The sequence below is a fragment of the Chlorocebus sabaeus genome, chromosome 26, assembly GCF_047675955.1.
Source record: "Chlorocebus sabaeus isolate Y175 chromosome 26, mChlSab1.0.hap1, whole genome shotgun sequence".
NCBI lineage: Eukaryota > Metazoa > Chordata > Mammalia > Primates > Cercopithecidae > Chlorocebus > Chlorocebus sabaeus.
In genome coordinates, this window is record NC_132929.1 from 41,279,884 (window position 1) to 41,305,475 (window position 25,592).

The window sequence follows — 25,592 nt, forward strand, 5'->3', positions numbered from 1 at the left end:
GGGGGTTCACTAAAGCCTACAGGACATCCTGGCCCAAGTCTGCCTGCACACCTAAAGGCACACTTCTGGTCTTTAGGCCCTTCGCTGCATGAGCAAGCAAAACCTGGAGAATTTAACTTGCAGAAAATCCACCAGTTGCTGCAATAGTTTTATCATACTACTACATTTGAAAAGAAAATCTTTAAATAGTAAAGGAGGGAGCCGTCCAAATGAACAGGAACTGTGGAAAGACAGCAATAACTTTATCAGAAGAATCTATGACCATCTCAGACTACAAGCACATGCGCAGACTTTTGTAATCAAAGATGAAAATTCTTCAATTTGTTACTGCTAATTTTGTTAAGAAAAATAAGCCAGCAAATATGCTTACTTTGAGGCCAAAGGAGCAAGGTAGTATGAGGATGTTAAGATACCAAGTACTGAGGATATTAAGGTAAACTGGTATGCAGCTGCTAGAGAGTTCAGTTTTGAAATAAAGCTTAGTCTTGTATCCAGACAGGAAGAGGCAGCGCATGCTAACTTTAGCACGAAGGACAAGGGTCCTCTCAGAGAGACAGCCTACTCTTTCTCTTCCTGCTCTGAGATAAAGTGCCAAATAGCAGCTTTCAAGTTCTAGTGAGAGAAATAAAAATAAAGCTGGGCTACTGCATATTGCCAAACAAATAGGTATTTTCATACTGCATACTTACAAAGTACAGATTGAGTATCCCTTATCAGAAATATTTTGGACCAGAAGTGTTTTGGATTTCAGATATTTTTGAAATTTGGAATATATGAAAAATACAAACTGGTTGAACATCCCAAATATGAAATCCAAAATGCTCAAATGAGCATTTCCTTTGAGCATCATGTCGGTATTCAAAAAGTTTTGGATTTTGGAGCATTTGGATTCCAGGAGCTCAGTCCGTATTTAGAAATAAAGCATAACTTCTATATACAGCTGGCTAATACTTGCTGGTTGCACTTAAGTATCATAGTAATTATCAGCATAAAGTAAAAATAAGTATTTAATGCCTAAAATGTTGAACCAAAGTTTTCTGGGACCATTTCTCTAAATACACAAATGGAGAGACATACTAGAAAACCTTACAATTAAATATGCTGGTGGTGTTAGGGTTTTAGAGCAAAACAAAAACCAAAACCCCAAGAAAGTCAGGAAAAAGAAGACAAAAATCAGAAGATGAACAGCTGCATATTTCTCCGCCTAACACTAGGAAGAAAAAGTAGAATATCTGAAATACGGTATGGAATACAAATGTGTGTCATTTAGAACATAATGGTAGGACGTAGTAAACAAGCTACATCAGCACAGGACATGGTTTATTGTCAACCATTTAAACATGTAAACAAAACTGAGAGTAAGAAAATAAAAGATGATGTAGCAAAAGGGTATTTCTCTCCAACATGATTGGCCATTATTCTCCAAAATGTACAGTTAACAGAAAATAGAAGAAAAGTTTATACAGAGTTATTTTAAATGATTGATATTTTCTGTTTTCTTTTTTTTGAGACAGGATCTTGCTCTGTAATCCAGGCTAGAGTGCAATGGCGTGATCACAGCTCATTGCAGCCTCAAACCCCCAAGCTCAAAGTGATCCTCCTGCTTCAGCCTCCTGAGTAGCTGGGATTACCAAGCATGAGCCACCGTGCTGAGCTAATTTTTATAATTTTTGAGTAGAGACAGGGTCCTCTCTATGTTGCTCAGGCTGGTCTCAAACTTCTGGACTCAATCCATCCTCCCTGCCTCGACCTCCCAAAGTGCTGGGATTACATGCCTCCATAAGCCACCACACCCAGCTCAAGAATGATTCACATTTTAATTTTCTTTTGAACAGGTTTACCACTTTGTATTCATGTTTTAGGTTTTATTTTAAAAGACTAAATCTGTGCAATAATATTCCCTGGGGATTAAAATTAGGGGGAATATAACCCTCTCCAAAAGCAGAAAGAAAACTTGGGGTGGAAGGAGGAGGTAAAAATTACATTCGCTTTTCCAAATGAGTCTGAATCTTAAAACCATAAAGAATGGTTTTATCTCATTCTTTTGTTTTGTCAGCCATTTGAAGTCAATAAACTATGATTCCTACATTTTGTTTGTATTACACAAAAAGTAAACAACAATGAAAGCTGTTTTTGAAAAAGAATAAAGACAACCAACCACAAATAGAAGAGAACCCCAGAGGGTTCTCTTGGAGGGATGTTTATCACCAGTGCCAAAAGCCTCCCTTCTCAAATGTTTCTCTCAGTTGACAACTTTCAAATGATTTAAAGAACATGAAGAACAAATAGAACATGAAGCTTGGATATGAACAGTAAATAAGACTGGAGTGGTATTTACAAAGGAGAGGCAGATACATGTGCCTAGCACCAGATTTTTCAAGTAAACAAGTTCAGCCCGCAAACTAACTGAACTGAAGTTTTACATTTTTAAATTCTCTCCATTATTTCCCAGAGTTGAAAGCTGTGAAATGTTTCAGCTTGGTGCTATTCACTAATGGTGTGAACTCAAAAGGTGGGTTTTTCTGCAGCTGAACTGATTCTAAGTCTCAGGACTCCAAGATACCTCCAGACCAAGTGTCGTGGACTCTACTGGCGTTACACACCTAATTTGGGACTATCCATTTTTTCCTTCTTTAAAACTAGCTAGGGAATTCCTTCACTAATGTAATGTGTGCAAACACACACACATATTGAAAATCTATAAATAATTCTAGCAGCCAAAAGATGTTTTTCCTTTCCAGAAATTACCCAAAGAAAGTGACATTAGAAATAATATGACTAAAAATCCATTTTTAAAGCCTATTTAATACTCATGATGTCTAAACTTTCAATTTATTGTCTGATTTCTGGATATTTCTGTATTTTAGATTCTACAGACTTCAGATTCTGAAGCTTGCTGAAAAAACTAAGTTCCTCAATATGGAGGACAGTCTATCTGGCTGTACTTTTAGAGGGGAATTTTTCTACTTTTGGAAAAAATTCTGAATATTTATATATAGTATTAACGGAATACCCCAGTAACTCCTATTTCAGGTAACTATTCTTTAGTATAATTTGCATCATACCCAGTATTTTAGACATTAAAATAAGGGTAAAATTTAGAATATAATCATTTGTCTGCATTTTCCCAACATAAGTTTTCATGTAGAATATTAAAATTTAAATTGATATTTGGATTTATAAGCTATTTTCCCTGTATACTATATGCATCTATTAGCAATAGAGACAATTTTGGAGTCGTGGTATAGTGAACCCCTCTGGCTCTCCTTGCACAAGGCTCCATGAGTCAGTCTGAGCAGTGCACGCTACCCTTGCATGACTCACTGCCCGCACTCAGGCTTAGGGGTACTAACATGCAATCCTAGGACAACACTGACACTAGCACTGACATTTTAAAATTCATTCTCCCAAGTAATAATAAAAAATATAGATAGATATACACAGAGAGATCTGCAGCTGTACTAATTACTTCAAATAGCAGCAGACAAGGAAAATACACGCTTGCTTGCTTAAGTTTAAATTCATTTTAAGTTTGCTATATTAAATTTTAAAATTAAAAAAATATCAACTTACTATAAACAATTTAAAATATGTATAATACAATTTCATGGTCAAAACATTTGAATAGTCTATGAAAACAGGAAATACTTTCATCTGACATTTCTGTTTAGATTCTATTCATGATTTTTCAATCTGTCTCTTCCAAGAGAAACCATAAAACGGTTGTCATATTTTATGGCAACTAATTTTGTTTAGGGATTTCCTCATCACAAAAATACTTTATTTCCTATTACAGGGGAGTTAAAGAAGAAGAAAAAAAGAAACGAGAAACAAAGTGGCTTTCTCCCCACTTGTCACTATTCTCTTCTTCAAACATTCTGTACATAAGCTGTCTGAGTCTTTTGAACCATTTACAAATTGTATTTTCAAAAATTGAAGAAAAAATATTTAGAGTCTAAAAGTGTTATTTTATACACTGACTATACAATATACATTGAATACACATACAAATACATCTTAAAGATAAGGTTCTCCAAAGGTTTTTCGACATTCCATCACCCCCGTACTTGGCGGTCTATCACAGTTGTGTGTATTCTTGACTTGACTAGGTGTGAGACGATCATATGCCATCTTGTACTCTTTATCAAAAGCATCTGCAAAAATTGATAAAGAAATAAAAGGATAAAGAAATTTAGGTCTGATGTTGAAAACTATCAAGTTTCTGTAATACTACATTAGAGGCCAAGAAGGAATCGCTAGGACATGTCTGCTATCCAAAGGACCACAGCTGGATTGCACAGACCAGTGAGAAACTTAAAAGGTTTGAAGATGCCAATTTTTAATTTTACCAGGTACAGATGTTAAAAACCACCAAATACCATACGCACATTTTTGGTACTTTGTTTTGCATACTCAATAAAAACAGTAAAAATATATAATAGCCTTTTCCCACCAGGATTAACAAAAAGTTTTTTGCCCATATTTTCTTTACACTAATCCTTTTATGGTTTCATTTTTTAAATTTAAATTTTGCTTCGATGGAAATGTTTTTTGGTTTGTGTGTCCTAACTTCCTATATTATGGGATACCTCTGGGAAAATAATCCAAAGATCTGAAATCACCATGTAAGGATTTTTCTTTTCCCTTTTCCACATGGCAACAGATGGAGCTAACAGACTGTGACTTTTATTTTTAAGGACATTATACCAAGGTCTGTGTGCCTTTTCCCCAGAAGATAGTCCACATGTGACAAAAAGGGACAACAGAGGTTTACACGCTTCTGCTAAAAGTTTCTCTCAGCCTAGAAATCATGCTAACTTATTGCTTATTTTAAACACATACTGGAGGAAAATTTGCCCCTCAGAGAGCCAAATGGGGTATGAATTATAACAATGTCACTAAGATCCTATTTTTCTGCTTTGGGGAGGTGACGGCCATAAGAACATCTTTCCTCTCTGAAACAGTACCACAGTGGTACCCATGAAGGCTTGTTTGAGTTGAGTCAAGTGCATAAGCAAGTGAGCTTCTCTAGCTTGGAGGTCCGGAATTTTTTAGACATTCAAGGAAATCTCACCTTTGGCAGAGGGCTAGAGTAATATCTGACTACAATCTGGGCTTGTATTAGGTAGGGAATAAAGGGATGGTAACAAGGATCTGAGTAATCCTTTTTGGTATCTTCTCTGTTTCACTATAGTTAAAAGGCCTACCTCAAGTAACACTATTCATGATTTTGGTAAGTTCTGGCATCTTTCTCAAGTGGCTAGAATGACTGTCCCAATGCCATTTAATAGTCTACCTTTCCTAACTGATTTATATGTATACATAAATATAAAATATATATTTATATATATTATATATGTATATATATTTTTTTGTTAGACGGAGTTTCGCTCTTGTTGCACAGGCTGGAGTGCAGTGGCATGATCTCAGCTCACTGCTGCCCCCACCTCCTGGGTTCAAGTGATTCTCCTGCCTCAGGCTCCTGAGTAGCTGGGGCTACAGGCACGCGCCACCACACCTGGCTAATTTTGTACTTTTAGTAGAGATGGGGTTTCGCCGTGTTGGCCAGGCTTGCCTCGAACTCCTGACCTCGAATGATCTGCCCGCCTTGGCCTCCCGCAGTGTTGAGATTACAGGCATGAGACACTGCACCTGGCTGATATATTGCCGTAGACATTTATGTTTATTTCTGACTCCCTATTCTGTACTATTGATTTTTCTAGCTCTTCCCCTGGTAGCATTACCCTGATGTAATTACAGTAGCTTCTAGAAAAGAATCACCTTCTGTTGATTTTTTCTTTTTTTATGAGACAAGGTCTTGCTCTACAGCCCAAGCTGGCATGCAGCGGCACCATCATGGCTTATGCAGCCTCGACTGCCCAGGCTCAAATGATACTCTCACCTCACCCTCCCAAGTAGCTGGGACTACAGACATGTGCCACCACATCTGGCTAACATTTTTTCTTTTTTTTTGTAGAGATGGGGTTTCACCACATTGCCCAGGCTGGTCTCAAACTCCTGGGCTCAAGCAATCCACCCACCTTGGCCTCTCAAAGTGCTGGGATTACAGGCATGAGCCACCGCACCCGGCCCCTTTCAGTTAAATAATTTTTCCTGACTAGTCCTTTTCTTGTCAGATTAACTTTTAAAAATTGAAATATAACCCATATACCATACAATTCACTAACTTAAAGTGTACAATTTAATTTTTTTTGGTATATTCACAAGATTGTACAACTATCACCACTGCCTAATTCCAGAACATTTTCATCTCACCAAAAAGAAACCTTATACCAGTTAGCAGTCACTCCCCATTCACCCCACCTCTTGGTCCTTAGCAACAACTAATCTACCTTAATATAATTACAGATTTAATATTACTAATAAAGTACAACTACTAATATAAAAATACTCTGAAAACTATTCCATGATATATAAATACTACATATTATATATAAAGCTAAATTACCTATATCAATGTTTTCTCTTCCTAGTGCCACAAGTGAGAGAAACAGTATTTCTCTGTATAAACTCCTAGGGAGAAAAAGTCATGGAGAAAATATTAGTATCCATATAGTCCATATGTTCCCTATGAAAATTTTAATGCTATTGTAAGCATGAGATATTCTAACAAATTACTAAGCAAACAGTATGAATCTGCCTAGGAGAACAATATTTGTCTAAGAGAAGGACTTACCTCTGTCTTTTAAAATGTGGACACTTATTCAGTGTCTCTAAAATCTGACTCATTGGTCCATAGACATCATTCATTTTAATGCTTTTTACCATACTTTTCAACAGTTCCTGGTTAAATGAGTTATCACTTTTTTGCAATAAATGGACCATTGGATATTTTTGGGCTGTAAAAGAACAAAACAACAGATGAAGAAAAATGTTCTGTGTAAAAAGAAGAAAGAAATTAAGCAGCAACTGACAGATATTAAGTTACAAAGCACTAAAAATAAATTAAGGGCAATAGATAAAGAAATAGGAATCCAAGAATGAAGAAAGCAAAAAATAAGACAAATAATGACAAAAAAATGGTCTAAAGCCTTCTGTGGTCTTAAATAGACAATAACTAAAAATACTGTTTCCCTTAATACAGCCTCTGATGCAAATTCTAAATTAGCAGCCTGGGATGGAAACAAATAAAACATAAGTAAAAAGAAGAAATTGGGATGAGCAATGTGCTGAAAGCTGAATTCTGCAAAACACAACCAACCCCTCCAGCACATACACAGCACCCTGCAAAAAACCAAACCCCCCACCAAAAAAAAAAAAACCCTTAGACCTCCATAGAAGGTAGCACTAAAAAAATCAAACACTCACTCTCAAACAAAAGAGTACGATTTTGACCTGTAAGACAAAAAGTAGTACAGTAAAATAAAAGTCAGTTATACATTGGTTTAGGCTATTTAAAGCAAGTAGAGATTACTCTCATATGAACAAACTCAGCATTCTATGACGGCACTTACTGTGTGCATTCCAGAGAATGTACAAGGGCTGTCCTGGATCCTGATGTAACTTCATATTGTCCCACAACATTTGTATTAAAACATATTTGCTATCTTCAGACATACAGTGGCGGGGAATCTGTGTTATACAATAAACACTCATTAATGATCCTTACATGATAATTTTTTATAAGTATTTTATAAAATTCTTATATTTTTTAGGATGTGTATGTGCGAGAGAGAAAAGAGAACAGAAAAAGACTGATTTACATACATTTCGTATCTACTACAGGAAGATGGGCTGTGTGGAAAAGCTAATGATCTCTAAAGATCAGATATAACAAAGTACTTGAGATCAGTGAGAAAGGTACTAAGAAGAACTCATCTTGCTCCTCTTGCTCATGATTGAACGTCACAGAAAGATAAATCCAGGAATCTCATTCTATATCATCCAAAACCTTGGCCCAGATAACGCTGAGTTCACATCTTTGTCACTCATTATGAGGTAGTGAAAATCCAAAGCACATGTGCAATCATAGGCATGCAGCACAAGAAGAGAGAAGGCAAGGTTCCTGACCATTTAGTGGCAGTGGCAGTATATGAAAAAGTAAAGGCACTTTTATAAAACAACATACCAAAAATACAAATGAACATATAACAAACAAATTGCCTAAATGTTAAACAAAAACATAGGGTAAAGGAATGACAAGAGTGGTAGCACATGATTGCAATATGAATTTCAACAGTCTCCCTTTATCCTCAGGGGCTATATTCCAAGACCCCCAATGGATACCTACAACTGCAGATAGTACTGAACCCTATATATACTGTATTTCCCTATACATACATACTTATGATATTTATACTTACATTTAATTTATAAATGAGGCACAATAAGAAATAAACAATAACTAATAGTAAAATAGAACAATTAAAACAATATGCCAGCATCACTGCTTTGTGCTTTGGGGCCATTAAGTAAAATAGGAGTTACATGAACACAAGCGCTGTGATACCATCACAGTCGATCTGCTAACAGAGATGGCTACTCAATGATTAACAGGCAGGTGGCATACACAGCGTGGATACACTGAACAAAGGGATGATTCACATCCCAGATGGGACAGCACCAGATTTCATCATGCTACTCAGAACAGCATGCAATTTAAAACTTATGAAGTGTTTCTTTCTGGAAGTTTCCATTTAATATTTTGAGACCACAGTTACCATGGGTAACTGAAACCTCAGAAAGGAAAACCGTGAATAAGGAGGGACTGCTGTACAGATATCCTCCTAAAAAAGTGTTAGGCTTGGGCTGGACACAGTGGCTCCTGCCTATAACCCCAGCACTTTGGGAGGCTGACAAAGGAGGGTCACTTGAGCCCAGGGGTTAGAGGTCACACTGAGCCATGACCACACCACTGCCCTCCAGCCTGGGTGACAGGGCGACACCTTGTGTCAAAAAAAGAAAAAAAAAAAAAAAAAATAGGCTTGTTTTGAAGGAAATACAAGATGCAAATAGGCTTAACTCACAAATCTGCCTCCTAAGAGTCATTTCCAGTTTATTCTTGAAGCAATAGCAAAAATTCAAGTACGTTTAATGTAAATTTTAGAAGGCAAAACAAAAACAAAAACAAACACAAAAACAAAAAACTCTTATTGTCAGCCTGTAAGAAGAAAATATTATTTGTAAATGCAACTAAAACAATTCTATTTATCTAATGATCCAGATGGCTATTAAAAATATTTAGCATAGGCTGGGCATGGTGGCTCACGGCTGTAATCCCAACACTTTGGGAAGCCGAGGTAGGTGGATCATGAGGTCAAGAGATTGAGACCATCCTGGCCAACATGGTGAAACCCTGTCTCTACTAAAAATACAAAAATTAGCTGGGCATGGTGGCGGGTGCCTGTAATCCCAGCTCCTTGGGAGGCTGAGGCAGGAGAATTGCTTGAACCCTGGAGCTGGAGGTTGCAGTGAGCCGAGATAGTGCCACTGCCCTCCAGCCTGGTGAAAAAGAGACTCCGTCTCAAAAAATAAAATAAAAGAAATTCAGCATAAAAACAAACCTTACTTTTTAATTATTAGGAATATGCAAACATTACAGTGGTGACAGAAGCATTCATTGCCTTTTAATTTTTAGTCTCATACCTTTGAATACTTGTTACAGTGCTCAGAAGAAAGAATCAATCCAGGTAAGTTACTCGGCAAGTCAAGACGTCTGAAATACCATACCAGGTTCCAAAAAACAATTGGATGATGGTCCACAAAGTCTGCCACTGTTATTGCATGATCACCTTCATTTTCCAATAAGCTTTCAAGTTCCTTCCATACCACTAAAGGACTAAGATATGGAACAGTGACAGGATCGGGACTTGGAAGCTGCCATTCTAAACCTAAAGAATCCTGTTGAATAAATAAAAAACCATAAATGGCAAATGCAAAATAATACTAAGCCATTAAAAAATTCAATGATTCCCATATGAGTAGAAAAGTAATATAATTGTATCATTGGATAAGAGACTCTTCTTGGCAATAATAAAGCTAATAAGACTACTTAGGACAAGGGGAACAAAATCATATGTAAGTGATCAATTTCCAAATAAAAATACAACAAAATACATACTGTAGCTCCTTGTAAAGTAGCTGGCAGGCTGCCTGTAGAAATGAGCTTCTGTCTTCCAGTATCTTCCTTATCCAAGGGGCCAGAAGTACTAATACTCCTGGCCATTGGAAATATCGGACATTTTGACATAGCTGTTTTTGATCTATTAGCAGGGATCTGAATACTTCGGGCACAAACATTTTCCTGCAGTTTAGATTTGCTTGGGCATTGAAAAAAGAAAAAAGCATATCAGTGTCTAGATTTACTTTACTTCGTCGACAAGTATCATGTTCTCTCTCTCTCTCTCTTTTTCTAGACAGGGTCTTGCTCTGTCACCCAGGCTGGACTGCAGTGGTGTGATCTTGGCTAACTGCAACCTCTGTCTCCTGGGCTCAAGTGATCCTCCCACCTCAGCCTCCCGAGTGGCTGGGACTATAAGCGCATGCCACCACGCCTGGCTAATTTTTGTATTTTTAGTAGAGCTGGGGTTTCGCCATGTTGTCCAAGCTGGTCTTGAACTCCTGGGCTCAAGCCATCTGCCCACCTCAGCCTCCCAAAGTGCTGGGATTACAAGGGTGGGCCACCACGCCCGGCTCTGTTCTTCTGTTTAGAATCAGAGCTAGACAGTCGGACGAGGTGGCTCACGCCTGTAATGCCAGCACTTTGGGAGGCTGAGGTGGGTGGATTGCCTGAGCTCAGGAGTTCGAGAGCGGCTTGGCCAACATGGTGAAACGCTGTCTCTACTAAAAATAGAAAAATTAGCCAGGTGTGATGGCGGGTGCCTGTAATCCCAGCTACTTGGGAGGCCAAGGCAGAAACATTATTTAAACCTGGGAGGCAGAGGTTGCAGTGAGCCAAGACCGCACCACTGTACTCCAGTCTGGGTAACAGGGTGAGACTCTGTCTCAAAAAAAAAAAAAAAAAAAAGAATCAGAGCTAGACATGGCAACATGAATGAAAGGAAATGCTTCTCAGGCTTCAGCTGGGAAATACAATATATTTTTAAGTAGTATAGTCATGATAAATTTCCTTTTTTTTATCAAGTCAACTTTAAATATTTAAGATTCATTTATTTATTCAAACCCTTTAGTAGACTTCTATACAGCAGAAAGCACACTAGACCATGGGGATAGAAAGCAGAGAAAATAGGCACATATTCCTTCAGGAGTCACAAACCAGAAGAAGAAAAAGATAAGGGCTACAATAGATCTATGATGAAAGAAGGTGCACAAACAGATTTTTGGTTTTACTGCTTAAGTAATCAAGATCAAACAGGTCACATTAGCCTGCCAGTACTATACAGGCATTTTTTGGCACATGCAGCTACCAATATGTCTTCAACTGTCCGGCTATATATGGCTTATTTGGCACTTATGCAAAATGGAACTGATTTCTGCATCAGTTTTAAGTGTAGATTTACTTATATTAGGCTTACTATATAAATTTTAGATTAATTTCACAGCTCCTATGTCAGTTCCAAATGTGTTCTAGATTATTAAATATTCCTAGGTAGAAAATATTAAAAAGTAGTAGTATTGACTTAATTCCTAAAGAGACAGAGACAAAAAAATGATGGTCATTATAAACTTCAAGTGTTCTACATATTTTTTTTTACTTTAAAATACTAGTAAACATTATCATATATACATACAGCTTAAACTCTGGGGATTAATAAAGCATAATATATAAATACATATTTAAACATTTATGTGATTAGAGAATTTTAACACTGTTTTAAGAGTAAGAATTTAAGATTAGGAATCTATTATTCATAGAAATTTAAACCTGGAAATGGTCAACTAATTTTTCTGTCATACTTCTAAAATATATGTAAATATATGTTGTCAAAATATAGTTCCACATAATCATAATTACCTATTTAGATCAAAATTCCCTTGAACAGAGACAGCAGATGTGTCAAGACCAGAGGCTGATGTTGAAATGCAAGACTGCCTCATCTGACTTGAAATGGAGGATGGAAAGTGGATATTTTCTGTTGATGGGCTTGACTTTAGAAAGTATCTGTAATGTGAATCAAAGGAACTTTTTGAGAAAAAAGATATTATAGGGAACATGGTCCTTAAACATGAAGGAAAAAAAATATCATTACCTTCCAGGTCGTCTTAAATCTCTTATTTCTATATTCAGAAAGGGTAAGAAGATATTGCCACAGAATGGGCATGTAGTATTGAGATTTGAATCATCTGCTGTCCAGCCAGCCATGATTTCCTCATCATGGACAAGACAATCACAAGTTCTACACCGAGAGCAACTTGAGATGAGAACCTATGGGAGAAGACAGCACTTTATAAAGAAAGCTGGTTAATTCAGTTTATGAATTAAAAACCATTTCAAGTCATAAATCCATTGGAAAATCAAAACTCAGAAGGATTCAGATGCTATACACAAACACTCGATTACATCAGGGTATTATATACTATAATCGTCTTTATTTCCGCTAAATCTATTCTAGAATTTTTGCCTGAAAGGGAGGCTTTTTTTGCTTTTAAGTGAGGATTTTTTTCATTACAAATCAGAGTAAAATTTGCTGTGGTTTTATTAATGGAAAAGTAAACTCAATCACTAATTTGTTAATACCCCAAACAGGCATTTGTAATTACATATTACAAATCAGTGTTACTCAAAGCATGGTTGCTAGACCAGTGCTGGTCTACAAACACTTACCAGATTGTGATGAGATAAATAAGAAATTGAGAGGAGGATTTATAAACTTTTTTTTTTTTTTTTTTTGAGATGGAGTCTCGCTCTGTTGCCCAGGCTGGAGTGCAGTGACCAGATCTCAGCTCACTGCAATCTCCGCCTCCCGGGTTTATGCCATTCTCCTGCCTCAGCCTCCCGAGTAGTTGGGACTACAGGCGCCCGCCACCTCGCCCGGCTAGTTTTTTGTATTTTTTTTTTTTAGTAGAGACGGGGTTTCACCGTGTTAGCCAGGATGGTCTCGATCTCCTGACCTCGTGATCCGCCCGTCTCAGCCTCCCAAAGTGCTGAGATTACAGGCTTGAGCCACCACGCCTGGCCTATAAACTTTTTAAAGTACTGTGATATTGCAGTAACATCTAAGTGTGTAATCAATGTATTTTCTAAGAACATTAGTTATGACAGATTAGAAATTAAACAAAATGAAAACAACCCTGGTCTTTTACAAAGACAGTTTAATAAGCATTGCTATAGATGACTATAAATGCTGTCATTACGTTAATAAAATATAGAAATTTTCGAAGCCTCCAGAAGCTTTGTAAAGTTAGTGTTCATCATCTATGTTTTGGCTGTGTGCAAATTTATTTTCCAGATTTATGCAAATTAACATAAAATAGCAACCATACTCACAAATGTATTTGGAAGCAATTTTTACAGAAAAAATAGAAAGTTTTAAAGTGAAAAAGTTTAACTTTTTCATTGTAAGAATGTGGGATATAAACACATACCCAGCAGAGATCTACATCAAACTTGACACAAAGAATGAAAAACATGGTGGAAGAAGTTGACAACACAATGCCAAAACTACTCCCTGTACATTCACCAAAAAAGTATGCTTGCATAGCAAAACTGATTGTGTTATTATGTGAAATAAACACTCAAAGAGAACATTCATGAAAATAATCCAAATACTAACACTGAAAATTAAAATGCATCTGTAGGTTGATAAAACTTAAAGTAAGCATAGATCTGTCCTAATAGAAATAAATTAGTATGACTTCAATAATCTGAAATACTGGATATCCAAAAGCCAAATTTTAACTTTACTCAGATGCAATTCACATTCTGAAATTTCAGGTGCTACATATTTAACTTATTATTTTTTCTTTTTTTTTGAGATGGGAGTCTTGCTCTGTCGTCCAGGCTGGGGCGCAGTGACGCGATCTCAGCTCACTGCAATCTCTGCCTCCCAGGTTTAAGTAATTCTCCTGCCTCAGCCTCCTGAGTAGCTGGGATTACAGGCACGCACCACCATGCCTGGGTAATTTTTGTATTTTTAGTAGAGACGTGGTTTCACCATATTGTCCAGGCTGGCGTTGAACTCCTGACCCCAGGTGATGCACCCATGTTGGCCTCCCAAAGTGCTGGGATTACAGGTGTGAGCCACTGCACCCAGCCTATATATTTAGCTTCTATTACTCTACCTAGGATCACCAATACTTAAGAAATGTGAATTTTATAAAGCAGTATATGAAGATTCTCTTTTGCACAAAAGTGTACCTCCATTGCATAGTTCTGGAAGATATTTGTATTACTGGCGTTGAAGGAAGATGTCACTTCTGATTTCCCAGGTAAGGCAAACTTCGACAGGGATCCTGTTCATTAGTGAAAAACAAAGAACAGAAACCATTAAAACTAATGAGAAAGGATATAAGAATCTTTCATTTCCATAAGTTCTCGGATAAAATGTTAACCTATTCTAGTCAAAATATTAAAAGTAATTAGGAAAAACAAAAAATGAACAAGATTTTTTCAAGGCATGAACTTTTGAGCACAAACCTAAGGAAATGTGCTCTAATTCTGCTCATCCCCACATCTGAGGTGTGTTCACTCATCACTGACTTATTAAGCACTCCGTGTACAGAATACAAAGCATTCTAGTCATTAGTAATTACTATTGTGCTGTTTCTATTTTTTCATGTTTAAAATACAGGAAAGTATTTAGTTCCAAGGTCTAAAAAGTATAAAATAGCTCATTTTTATTTCAAATCATGAAAAGACTTAGTGGCAATTCTCTCCTTGTAAGGGTCTTTTAAGAACTAGAATAGCTGAGCATGGTGGCTCATGCCTGTAATTCCAGTGCATTGGGAGGCTAAAGTGGGAGGATTGCTTCAGGCCAGGAATTTGAGACCAGCCTTGGCAACATAGTGAGACCTTGTCCCTACAAAAAATAAAAATAAAGAACTAACTGGAGGTGGTGGTGTGTACTTATAGTCACAGCTACTTGGGAGATTGAGGTAGGAAGACTGCTTGAGTCCAGAAATTTGAGGTTACAACGAGAGTGTGAGCAGCAGAATGAGATCCTGACTCCAAAAAAAAAAAAAAAAAAAAAAAAAATGGTGAATCTTGCTCTTTGCTCTTAAATACTAGAGAAGAATTCCCAATTGTATGCTTAAGAACAATAGGATATTAGTAAATATTAAAACAATAACAATGAAAAAGTAAGGGAAGTTTTGTGGTCAAATCAGTTGTCGACAGTGATTGTATCTTGTCAGTAAAACTGGAGGTAATCTATGTTATATCCTCTCAACACAATTTTTTCTCTGTCATTTCTACATTTTATGAATGAGTTGTTTTTTTTTTTTTTTTTTTTTGAGACAGAATCTCACTGTTACCAGGCTGGACTGCAGCGGCGTGATCTTGGCTCACTGCAACCTCCGCCTCCTGGGTTCAAGCGATTCTCCTGCCTCAGCCTCCCAAGTAGCTGGGACTACAGGTGCACGCCACCACACCCAGCTAATTTTTTGTATTTTTAGTAGAGATGGGGTTTCACCATATTGGCCAGGATGGTCTTGATCTCTTGACCTTATGATCTGCCCACCTTGGCCTCCCAAAGTGCTGGGATTACAGGTGTGAGCCACCGTGCCCAGCCGAGGACTGGTATTTTTATAAAGATAAAGATCAAAAGGCCAGGCATGGTGGCCCACGCCTATAATCCCAGCACTTTGCGAGGCTGAGGCAGGTGGATCAGGAGTTTGAGACCAGCCTGGGCAACATGGTGAAAACCCCATGTCTTCAAAAAATACAAAAAAAGTAGCCAGGTATGTTACTGTGTGCCTGTAGTCCCAGCTACCTGGGAAGCTGAGGGGGGAGGATCACCTGATCCCAGGAGGTGGAAGCTGCAGTGAGCTACGACTGCGCCACTGCACTCCAGCCTGAGTGACAGAGTGAGATTGTCTCAAAATAAATGATAAACAAAGGTCAAAAAAATTAATGGTGTAAACTACAAGTCCACAAGAAATAAGAGGGGATGGGAAAACATGGTAAACACCACCACTGGGATGCAATCAGCATGATCCAAACTAAAGACTTGATTGCTTCAGCAAATAAATAACAAGGAAGAAAAAAACCCAAAAGGTCCAGAACTACCACTGGTCCTACTCCCTACCATGTAGAGACAGCCTAGGGAGGCAGAAAGCAAGCTGAAATCTCACGCTGTCCTTTAAGATGCTTATCACTGGTGGTAAATGCAGTTCTTCCCTTGATGCTTCTTCCCAAAAACCTTCTGTAATCCCTCTCCTACAGTTAGTTCAAAATTGCTTCCCAAAACCTTCTATTAGCCTTGACTAATACAATCATTTATTTGAGCAGTCTACCTTTTGTATCTAACTAATCTACAGTATAGAATATTCATTTTAATAAACATGAATCAGGCTGTAAGTTTAGTGGTATTTGCTTAGACAATGAACTGTTCTTGTATGTTAAAAAAGAAGGGAGTGGGCCTAATCACCTAATTTCTTCATAAATATACAGCAAAGGGGGAAAAAAGGAAAGGAAGGGGAGTAAAGACAAAAAAGAGTTAATAGACATATTAGCCAAATGCAAGTGCTGACCCTGTATGGATCCCAATGTGAACAAAGCATCCATAAAATGAGCTTTATAACCATGAAAATTTGAAACTAAATATTTGACATATATGATAAATATCACTTAAAAGTATGATGGTATCATAATTATGTTTTCAAAAAACAAACACTTCATAAAAGAGACATCCTATATGAGCCCATAAAATGTTCAAAACTAGCCAAGTTAACCTATGGTGTTAGAAGTTAATGTTTACCTGTAAAGAAAGAAGTGACTAGACATGGGCATGAGAGAGGGTTCTAGATGCTATGAGTGTTGTTTCTTGAGCTGAGCGCTGGTTACTCAGGTGTGCTGAACTTGTGAAATGTATTTACATTCATAAAAGGATAGCTGAGTCTGGTGGCTCACGCCTGTAATCCCAGCACTTTGGGAGGCCAATGTGGGAGGATAACTTGAGCCCAGGAATTTGAGACCAGCCTGTGCAACATAGTGAGATCTCGTCTCTACAAAATTAGCCGGGTGTGCTGGTGCACACCTGTAGTCCCAGCTACTTGGGATGCTGAGGCTTGAGCATGGGAGATAACGGTTGCAGTAAGCCATGACTGTGCCACTACACTCCAGCCTGAGCAACAGAGTGAGACCCCATCTTTAAAAAAAAAAAAAAAAGGACACATTATATGTTATAGATAACATAAAAGTCTTTTACTTTAGAGATACATACTGAAGTGTTTATGAATAAAATTATACATTGAGATTTCCTTGAAATAACTCATCGAGGAAGGAGAAAATGTTGGCAGCAGAGGAGAAAGAGGAACAGATAAAGTAAGATTGGTTATTTGTTGATAATTATTGAAGTTGGGTGATGGATACATGGGGGTTCATTATGCTATTCTTTATACTTTTGCGTATGTTTGAAAATTTCCGTAATAAAAGCTTTTTAAAAGAGCAAAGATACAAGTGAAAAACAAATATTCTATTACATCCATTCTTCATGCCATTAACCAGGGTAACTTTTCATATGGATCAAATATCTAAATCAGAGGTAAAATCCATATTTGTATGGCCCTGAGCTAAGAGTGTCTTTTACATTTAAAAAAGTTGTTAAAGAAAAAAAACAAAAAAGAATATGTGACAGAGGTGTATGTGGCCTGCAAAACCTAAAATATTTGCTACATAATGCTTTACAGAAAAAGTCTGCTGGCCCCAGAAAATATTAAGAAGGAAACCAGGTTAAGTATCAGAAGAAAACACTGGTGGATTCTTTTACATCTTAAGGAAAGAAAAACCTTTTCTATCAACTCACAATCCAGAAGCAATAAGGGGAAAGACTGATACATTTGATGACACACAATTTAAAACTTACATATGGCAAAAAAAAAAAACACCAAACACCCCAAAAAAACAAACTTAGATTAAACTACTTGCAACTTATATAAGCAACAAAGGATTAACTCCCTAATATAAAAAAGCTACTAAAAACATTTAAAAAAAGGACCAACAATTAAAATGTAGGCAAAGGACAGTCCACAGAAAAAGAAATGCAAATGGTCCTTAAACAGATTCTCAACTTCATTTATAAGAGAAATAGAAATGAAAACTAAACTGAAATACAGTCCTCACCTATCAGATGGTAAAAATCCAAGTGTGCCAACGTATTTTGTTGACAAGGCTGTGGGGAAATAGGTATTCTCATATACTGGCAGTGGGAATGCAAAATAGCCTGAGGAAGGGAACTTGGCAATATCACTTCAAGGAAGAATTCTGAAGTATCTTCCAAAGACACACTGGTAAAAATATAACATATATGCATTATAGCATTAGAAAAACTGGAAACTTAATGTCCATTAATAGGGAAATGGCTACAATAAATTATGATACATCCACACATGATGTGTAACTATAATTTTGTACTATATAGCTGAAAAAATGAATGGGGAACATTGCTATGTGATGATATGGAATGATCTTCAGAGTATATTAAGTGACAAAAGCAAGGGGTAGGAAAGTATTGACAGTATGTTACCTTTGAGTAAGAAGACAGGGAAGTAATAAAAAAATATATATATATATATATATACCTATACCTATATTTTTGAAAAAGCAACAATGGAAGGATAAACCAAAAATGAATAAAAATGGTTGCTTCTAGGGATAGGGAGAAAACAAGATGAGGGAGTGGGGATGAAAGTTACACTTTTGTGAAAGCACCTTGGTTTTATTGTTTCGACTTTGGAACTATACAAATTGTTTACAAAATTAAAAAACAACACTAAATCATAAAAAAAGTGAAAGTGTCACAATTCAAATGAAACTACAAATCAAATGCAGCATGACAGAACTGTTTGGACAAACCTTCCAAGGATGCAGAACTTTCCAGGCTTATTCGGCTGAGATCAATTCTCTTAGTCCCTGAAGTAGCACTGGTCTCTTGAGAGGAGGTAGCTCCGTCCAACTCATGGCAGACATCTTCATCTGTTAAAGAGGTAGATTCAGAATCCTGGGCTCCCACTGAAGAAAGACTGGTACGATCAGAACTTTGATCCTAAGGACATAATTATAAGCTTAATTTCTCATACATTTAAAGGTAGTTAATTAAAAAGTCACTTCTAAGGCAGAAAAAATACTTATCACCTAACTACCCAGATGATCAGCTGAACTAATATTACAACATCTAGAGAAAAAAACAACCAATTTTATAAAGGCATGCTCATTTGGACAAATGTGCTGCAGTTCAATTTTTAAGAAATCATTTTTTGATTACAGTGAAGTATATACTAGTTAGTAAGGTAAACCTTGTTGACTTTTAATCTCCATTTATTGATAATTTTCCTGACAAGGTATCACCCAAATATGAAACCACTAGAATTACGTTTTATTCTTTTCCACAATAACCCAGGTTTCAAAGATATCTATATTTCTACTTTTCATTTTTAGGAACACTGAAGTTAAAAAGTTAAATTTTTTCTGGTTATATTAAAAATACATGAGAAAATTTGGTAGCTGTAGATTTTTATATGAAAAAAATTTAATACCTGTAATTCTACCACTCAGGTAATACAACCTACTTTTCTAGTCATGTGTGTGCATATTGTTGTTATTTTTAATCATATAGGGTAAAAGTTTTTTTTTTTTGAGACAGGGTCCACTCTGCTGTCCAGGCTGGAGTACAGTGGGCAGTCTCAGCTCACTGCAGCCTCTGTCTCCCAGGCTCAAGCAATCCTCCTGTCTGGGAGGAGTGCTCCCAGTGGCTGACATTACAGGTGTGTGCCACTGTGCCTGGCTAATTTCTGTACTGTTGGTAGAGAGGGTTTCGCCATGCTGGCCAGGCTAGTCTTCACTTCTGACCGCAAGTGATCCACCTGCCTTGGCCTCCCAAAGTACTGGGATTACAGGCCTGAGCCACCATGCCTGGCTGGGCTTTAACATTTTTATGTAGTAAAATATTTTCATCCTTTATGGGTTCCAAGGTCTGTATCTTGCTAATGAAGTATTTCTCCACTCCTAAACGAGAAAAAAATCTTTTTAAAATTTTGCACTTAAATATCTAATCCATCTAGCATTATTTTTTTTTTTTGTTCAGTGAAGGGCAGGAATCTTTTCCTCAAGTGGATAGCTAAGTGTACCGACACATTTACTTAATAGTCTCATTTCCCACTGATGTTAAATGCTATTTTTTCATACCCCAAACTTCTATGTAATAGACAGTTTTATTTCTGGACTTTTCTCCATTCCACTAGTCCATTTATCTGTTTTGCATTGATTAGCAAACTGTTTTATAGTTTTAGCATTAGTTTTGTTAGTTTTGGTATTTTAGAGCGCAGTCTCTTATCTTTTTTTTTCAAAGACAGAATTTCGGTCTGAAGCCCAGGCTGGAGTGCAGTGGCATGATCTCGGCTCAGCGCAACCTCCGCCTCCTGGGTTAAAGCGATTCTTGTGCCTCAGCCTCCCGAATAGCTGGGATTACAGGTGCCCACCACCAGGCCCAGCTAATTTTTGTATGTGTAGTAGAGATGGGGGGTTTCACCATGTTGGCCAGGCTGGTTTTGAATTCCTGACCTTAAGTGATCTGCCCGCCTCGGCCTCCCAAAGTGCTGGGATTACAGGCGTGAGCCACAGCACCTGGTCTCATACTTTTCTTTTTCAAAATTTTCTTGATTATTCTCATGTATCTTCTCTATCAATTTTAAAGCAGCTAATTATGATCTGTATTATTTAGTCACCAGGTATTTGGTTTGCTTTTTTTTTTTCTTGTATTTTAAAATTAGACTACCCTGACTAATTTGGTTAGAACTGATACCTTTACAAGACTGAATCCATCAGTAAATTATGTCCTTCAGTAAAGTATTATAGTTTTATTTATGTAGGTATTATATACTTGATGTTATGTTTACTTCTAGACATTTCATGTTTGTGTTCTAGTGAATTAGCTCATATTTTTCCATTACTTTTCTAACTGGCCACTGTCATATCCAGGAAAGTTGTTTTACAAATGTTTATGTTGTTTCTAGCCACCTTACCAGTTCAGTTTTTTCAGCGGTAGTAGATAACCTCAGAATATCAAGTTTTATTAAATTATTTTACAACATTTTTATCTATCATTTTTTGTTTTCAGACAGTTTCACTATGTCACCCAGGCTGGACTTCTCAGGCTTAGGTGACCCTCCCACCTCAGCCTTCCAAGTAGCTGGGACTACAGGTGCACACCACCATGCCTGGCTAATTTTTTTTTTTTTTTTTTTTTTAGCAGAGACAGCATTTCACCATGTTGCCCAGGCTGGTCTTGAACTCCTAGACTCAAGTGATATGCCTGCCTCGGCCTCCCAAAGTGCTGGGATTACAAGCATGAGCCACCATGCCCGGCCTTTATCTCTCACTTCTTTTCCTTGCCTTCTGGTACTGTTAGAATCCAGAATGCTGTTGGGAGGCTGGCACAGGTGTTTAGCATGCTTCCTTCCCTTCATCCTGACTTTATTTATTATTTTATTATTATTATTTTGAGACAGAGTCTAGCTCTGTCACCCAGGCTGGAGTGCAGTGGCGTCATCTCAGCTGACTGCAACTTCTGTCCTCCACCTCCCAGGTTCAAGTGATTCTCCTGCCTCAGCCTCCTGGGTAGCTGGGACTACAGGCGCATGCCACCACGCCCAGCTAACTTTTTGTATTTTTAGTAGAGATGGGGTTTCACCGTCTTAGCCAGGATGGTCTCAATCTCCTGACCTCGTGATTCGCCCACCTCGGCCTCCCAAAGTGCTGGGATTACAGGTGTGAGCCACCATGCCTGGCCTGATCCTGACTTTAAAAGAAATATTTATGACATTTCACTGTTAGGGATGGTGTTTACTATAGTTTTTTGATACTCTTATCAAGTTAACTAAGTTTCCTTCTATTTCATCTTTTAATTTTATTTTTTATAACATTAAACATTTTTTTTTTTTTTGAGGTAGGGTTTTGCTCTGTCATTCAGGCTGGAGGACAGCGGCACAATCACGGCTCACTGCAACCTCCACCTCCAGAGCTCAAGCAATCTTCCCACCTCAGCCTCCCAAGTAGCTGGGACCACAGGCATGCACCACCACACCTGGCTAATTTTTTATTTTCTAGAGGTGGGGTTTTGCCATGTTACCCAGGCTGGTCTTGAACTCAGACTCTCTTGAATGACAGAGCTCAATGTGAGCATGTCTGCAACAGGTCACCCTTTAGAGTGCTTGGATGGGGAATTGGAACAGAAGGTACAGGGCAACCAAACAAAGGAAGGTTTTACTTTGGTTGGTGGATACTTCAGTATATTTTAAGTAGAGTGGGGCTTCCTTAAAAAAAAATCTGGGCTAATAATGAAATTTTGGAATTACTTTTAACCCTACTTTCTTTCTCATCTCAATACCTGTCCTTGGTATCTCTCCTTCACTCTTAGTACTTAAAGATTTCATACCTTTGTGAGCTGGAGTATTTCATTTTCACAACTACTCCTGTAAGAGGAAAAACAATGCCTAGCCAAACTATTCCTTAAGTAGTCTTTTAATTTAATTACCTGGCTGTGTAATTTTATACTTCTGCCTGCTCACCTGGGCTTCATTCACAAGAACACTTCTCATCTTGGTAGCTGATCTCTCCTATTACTACTTTAGAGGCTATACTTTCTGTATTCAGGCATTTCCATCAATCCAGTTTCATTTGCTTTCTCATTTTAAGGTATGAAAATTTCTCATCTCCTGAGGGCATACTTTTCTTCTTTCATTGCTTTGATGGATTTATTATATCTACTTTTCTGTCACTTTAATGGGATTTTGAGGAGGAGGGAATACAGATGTGTATTTTAACATCCTGAACCAGAGGTCTTGTTGCTGTTTATGCATAAAAGAATTACTTAGTATAAAAAATAAGTCAAATAGTTGAATTTTTCTAATTAAAATACAGATTATGCATGTTTGAAATTATAAAAAAAGAATTTTACATTGAGAGACATTAAATTCTTTATATGCAGAAAAATTAATGAGACTGAATTTTATTGAGTATAGCAACAATAACCATTTATTTAGTGTCTTCAATGAAGGCACTGTACAGACATACCTTGGAGGTATGGCAGGTTCAGTTCCAGACCAACTCAACAAAGCAAATGTCACAGTAAAGCAAACCACAAACTTATTTCCCAGTGCATATAAAAGTTGTTCACACTACACTGAAGCCTACTGTACAACAGCATTATGTCTAAAAAATGCCATAAACTTAAAAATACCTTATTACTAAAAATTGCTAACAATCATGTGAACCTTCAGCAAGTGGTAATCTTTTTGCTGGTTGAGGGTTTTGCCTGGATGTTAATGGCTGGTGACTGAATAGGGTGGTGGTTGCTGAAGGTTGAGTGGCTGTGGTAAAAAAGGGGACAATAATGAAGTTTGCTGCATTCTCTTCAAGAAAGATTTCTCTGTAGCATGTGATACTGTTTGACAACTTTCTTTGCTCATTCATAAGAAGCAACTCCTCATCCCTTCAAGTTTTATTATGTGATTGCAGCAATTAAGTCACATCTCCAAGGCTCCACTTCTAATTCTAGGGTTTTGCTATTTTCACCATATCTGCATAATTCCTCCACTGAAGTCTTGAACCCCTCAAAATCATCCTTGAGAATTGGAATCTATTTCTTCCAAACTCCAGTAATGTTGCTATTTTGATCTCCTCCTATGAATTATGAATGCTATTAATGGCATCTAGAAGAGAATCCTTTCCAGAAGGTTTTCAATTTATTTTGCCCAGATCCATCACAGGAAGCACTACCTTATTGTGGCTATAACTTTATGAAATGTATTTCTTAAATACTAAGTTAAAAGTAAAAATGACTCCTTGATCCATGGGCTGCAGAATGAATACCAGCATGAAAACAATAAATCTCCTTGACATTTCTTTTTTCATCATTCAACTTGACTCCTTGACATTTCGGTTTTTTTTGAAGATGGGGGTTCAATTCTGTCAGTCAGGCTGGAGTACAGACAGCGATCTCGGCCCCGTGCAACCTCCGCCTCCTAGATTCAAGCGATTCTCCCACCTCCGCTTCCTGAGTAGCTGGGACCACAGGCATGTGCCACCACACTGGCTAATTTTTTGTAGAGACAGGGTTTTGCCATGTTGCCCAGGCTAGTCTCAAATTTCTGAGCTCAAGGGATCCGCCTGTCTCAGCCTTCCAAAGCGCTAGAATTACAGGCCTGAGCCACTGCACCTGGTGACTGCTTTTCTATTGGAGCTCTTGCGTGACTAGGTGCATTGTCAATGAGCAGTAATATTTTGAAATAAATATTTTTTTTTCTGAGCAGTAGGTCTCAACAATGGGTTTAAAACATTCAGTAAACCATGCTGTAAACAGATGTGCTGTCATCCAGGTTTTCTGTTCCATTTACAGAGCACAGGCAGAGTACCTTTAGCAAATTCTAGGATTTTCAGAATGGTAGATAGCATTGCCTTAATTTAACATCGCCAGCTACACTACTTCCTAACAAGAGAGTCAGCCTGTCCTTTGAAGCCTGGAAGCCAGGCACTGACTTTTCCTCTCTTGCCATCAAAGTTCTAGATGGACATCTTCTTCCAATACAGGGCTGTTTCATCTGCATTGGAAATCTGTTGTTCACTGTAGCCACTTTCATCAGTGACCTTACATAGATCTTGTGGATAATTAGCTACATCTTCTATATTAGCTCTTGCTTCATCCTGCACTTTTATGTTACAGAGACAGCATCTTTCTTTAAACCTCATTTGCCAACCTCTGCTGGCTTCAAACTTTTCTTCTGCAGCTTCCTCAGCCTTCATAGAATTGAAGAGAGTTAGGGCCTTGCTCTGGATTAGGCTTTATCTTAAGGGAATATTGTGGCTGATTTGATCTATCCAGACCACTCAAACTTTCTCCTTTTGGGCAATAACACTGTTTTGCTGTTTTATCACTCATGTCACTTTTAATTTCCTTCAAGAACTTTCCCTGTGCATTCACAACTTGGCTGTTTGGTGCAGAAGACCTCATTTTCGGCCTTACTTGGCTTTTGACATGCCTTCGTCATTAAGCTTAATCATTTCTAACTTTTGATTTACAGTGAAAAATGTGTGACTCTTCCTTTCATGTGAACACTTAGAGGCCACGGTAGGGTTAATTGGCTTAATTTCAATATTATTGTGTCTTAAGGAATAGGAAGGCCTGAGGAGAGGGAGAGAGTCAGGAGAATGGCCATTTGGTGGACAGTCAGAAATCACGTAACATTTATTAAGTTTACCATCTTATACGGGAACAGTTCATGGTGTCTCAAAACTATTACAATAATAACATCAAGGATCATTGATCACAAGTCACCATAACAGATATAATAATGAAAAAGTTTGAAATATTACAAGAATTATCGAAATGTGACACAGAGACATGAAGTAAGCACATGCTATTGGAAAATGATACCAACTGACTTGCTCAACACAGGGTTGCCACAAACCTTCAATTTGTAAAAAGCATGACATCTGTGTAGTGCAGTAAAGCAAGCAC

At 37.5% G+C, this 25,592-nt stretch overlaps 1 protein-coding gene across 12 annotated transcripts in view; it reads right to left on the bottom strand.

Annotated features, from left to right (window-relative positions):
• Positions 1–1,299: 1,299 nt before the first annotated feature.
• The window catches only part of DENND4A (DENN domain containing 4A), a 132,280-nt gene continuing 107,987 nt past the window's right edge, over positions 1,300–25,592 (bottom strand). For 8 of the 12 annotated variants that reach the window (XM_008016208.3, XM_073012252.1, XM_073012250.1 and 5 more), the window contains 11 exons: positions 18,935–19,124; positions 14,279–14,373; positions 12,171–12,346; positions 11,936–12,082; positions 10,082–10,280; positions 9,607–9,861; positions 7,476–7,593; positions 7,330–7,356; positions 6,698–6,860; positions 6,470–6,534; positions 1,300–4,154 (listed from right to left, as the gene is read on the bottom strand). In XM_008016208.3, coding sequence (XP_008014399.3) covers positions 4,018–4,154; positions 6,470–6,534; positions 6,698–6,860; positions 7,330–7,356; positions 7,476–7,593; positions 9,607–9,861; positions 10,082–10,280; positions 11,936–12,082; positions 12,171–12,346; positions 14,279–14,373; positions 18,935–19,124 — 1,572 coding nt within the window. In that variant the 3' untranslated portion in view covers positions 1,300–4,017. The remainder of the gene's footprint in view (positions 4,155–6,469; positions 6,535–6,697; positions 6,861–7,329; positions 7,357–7,475; positions 7,594–9,606; positions 9,862–10,081; positions 10,281–11,935; positions 12,083–12,170; positions 12,347–14,278; positions 14,374–18,934; positions 19,125–25,592) is intronic. The other 4 variants (XM_073012254.1, XM_073012253.1, XM_008016212.3 and 1 more) reach the window with 1 other exon arrangement.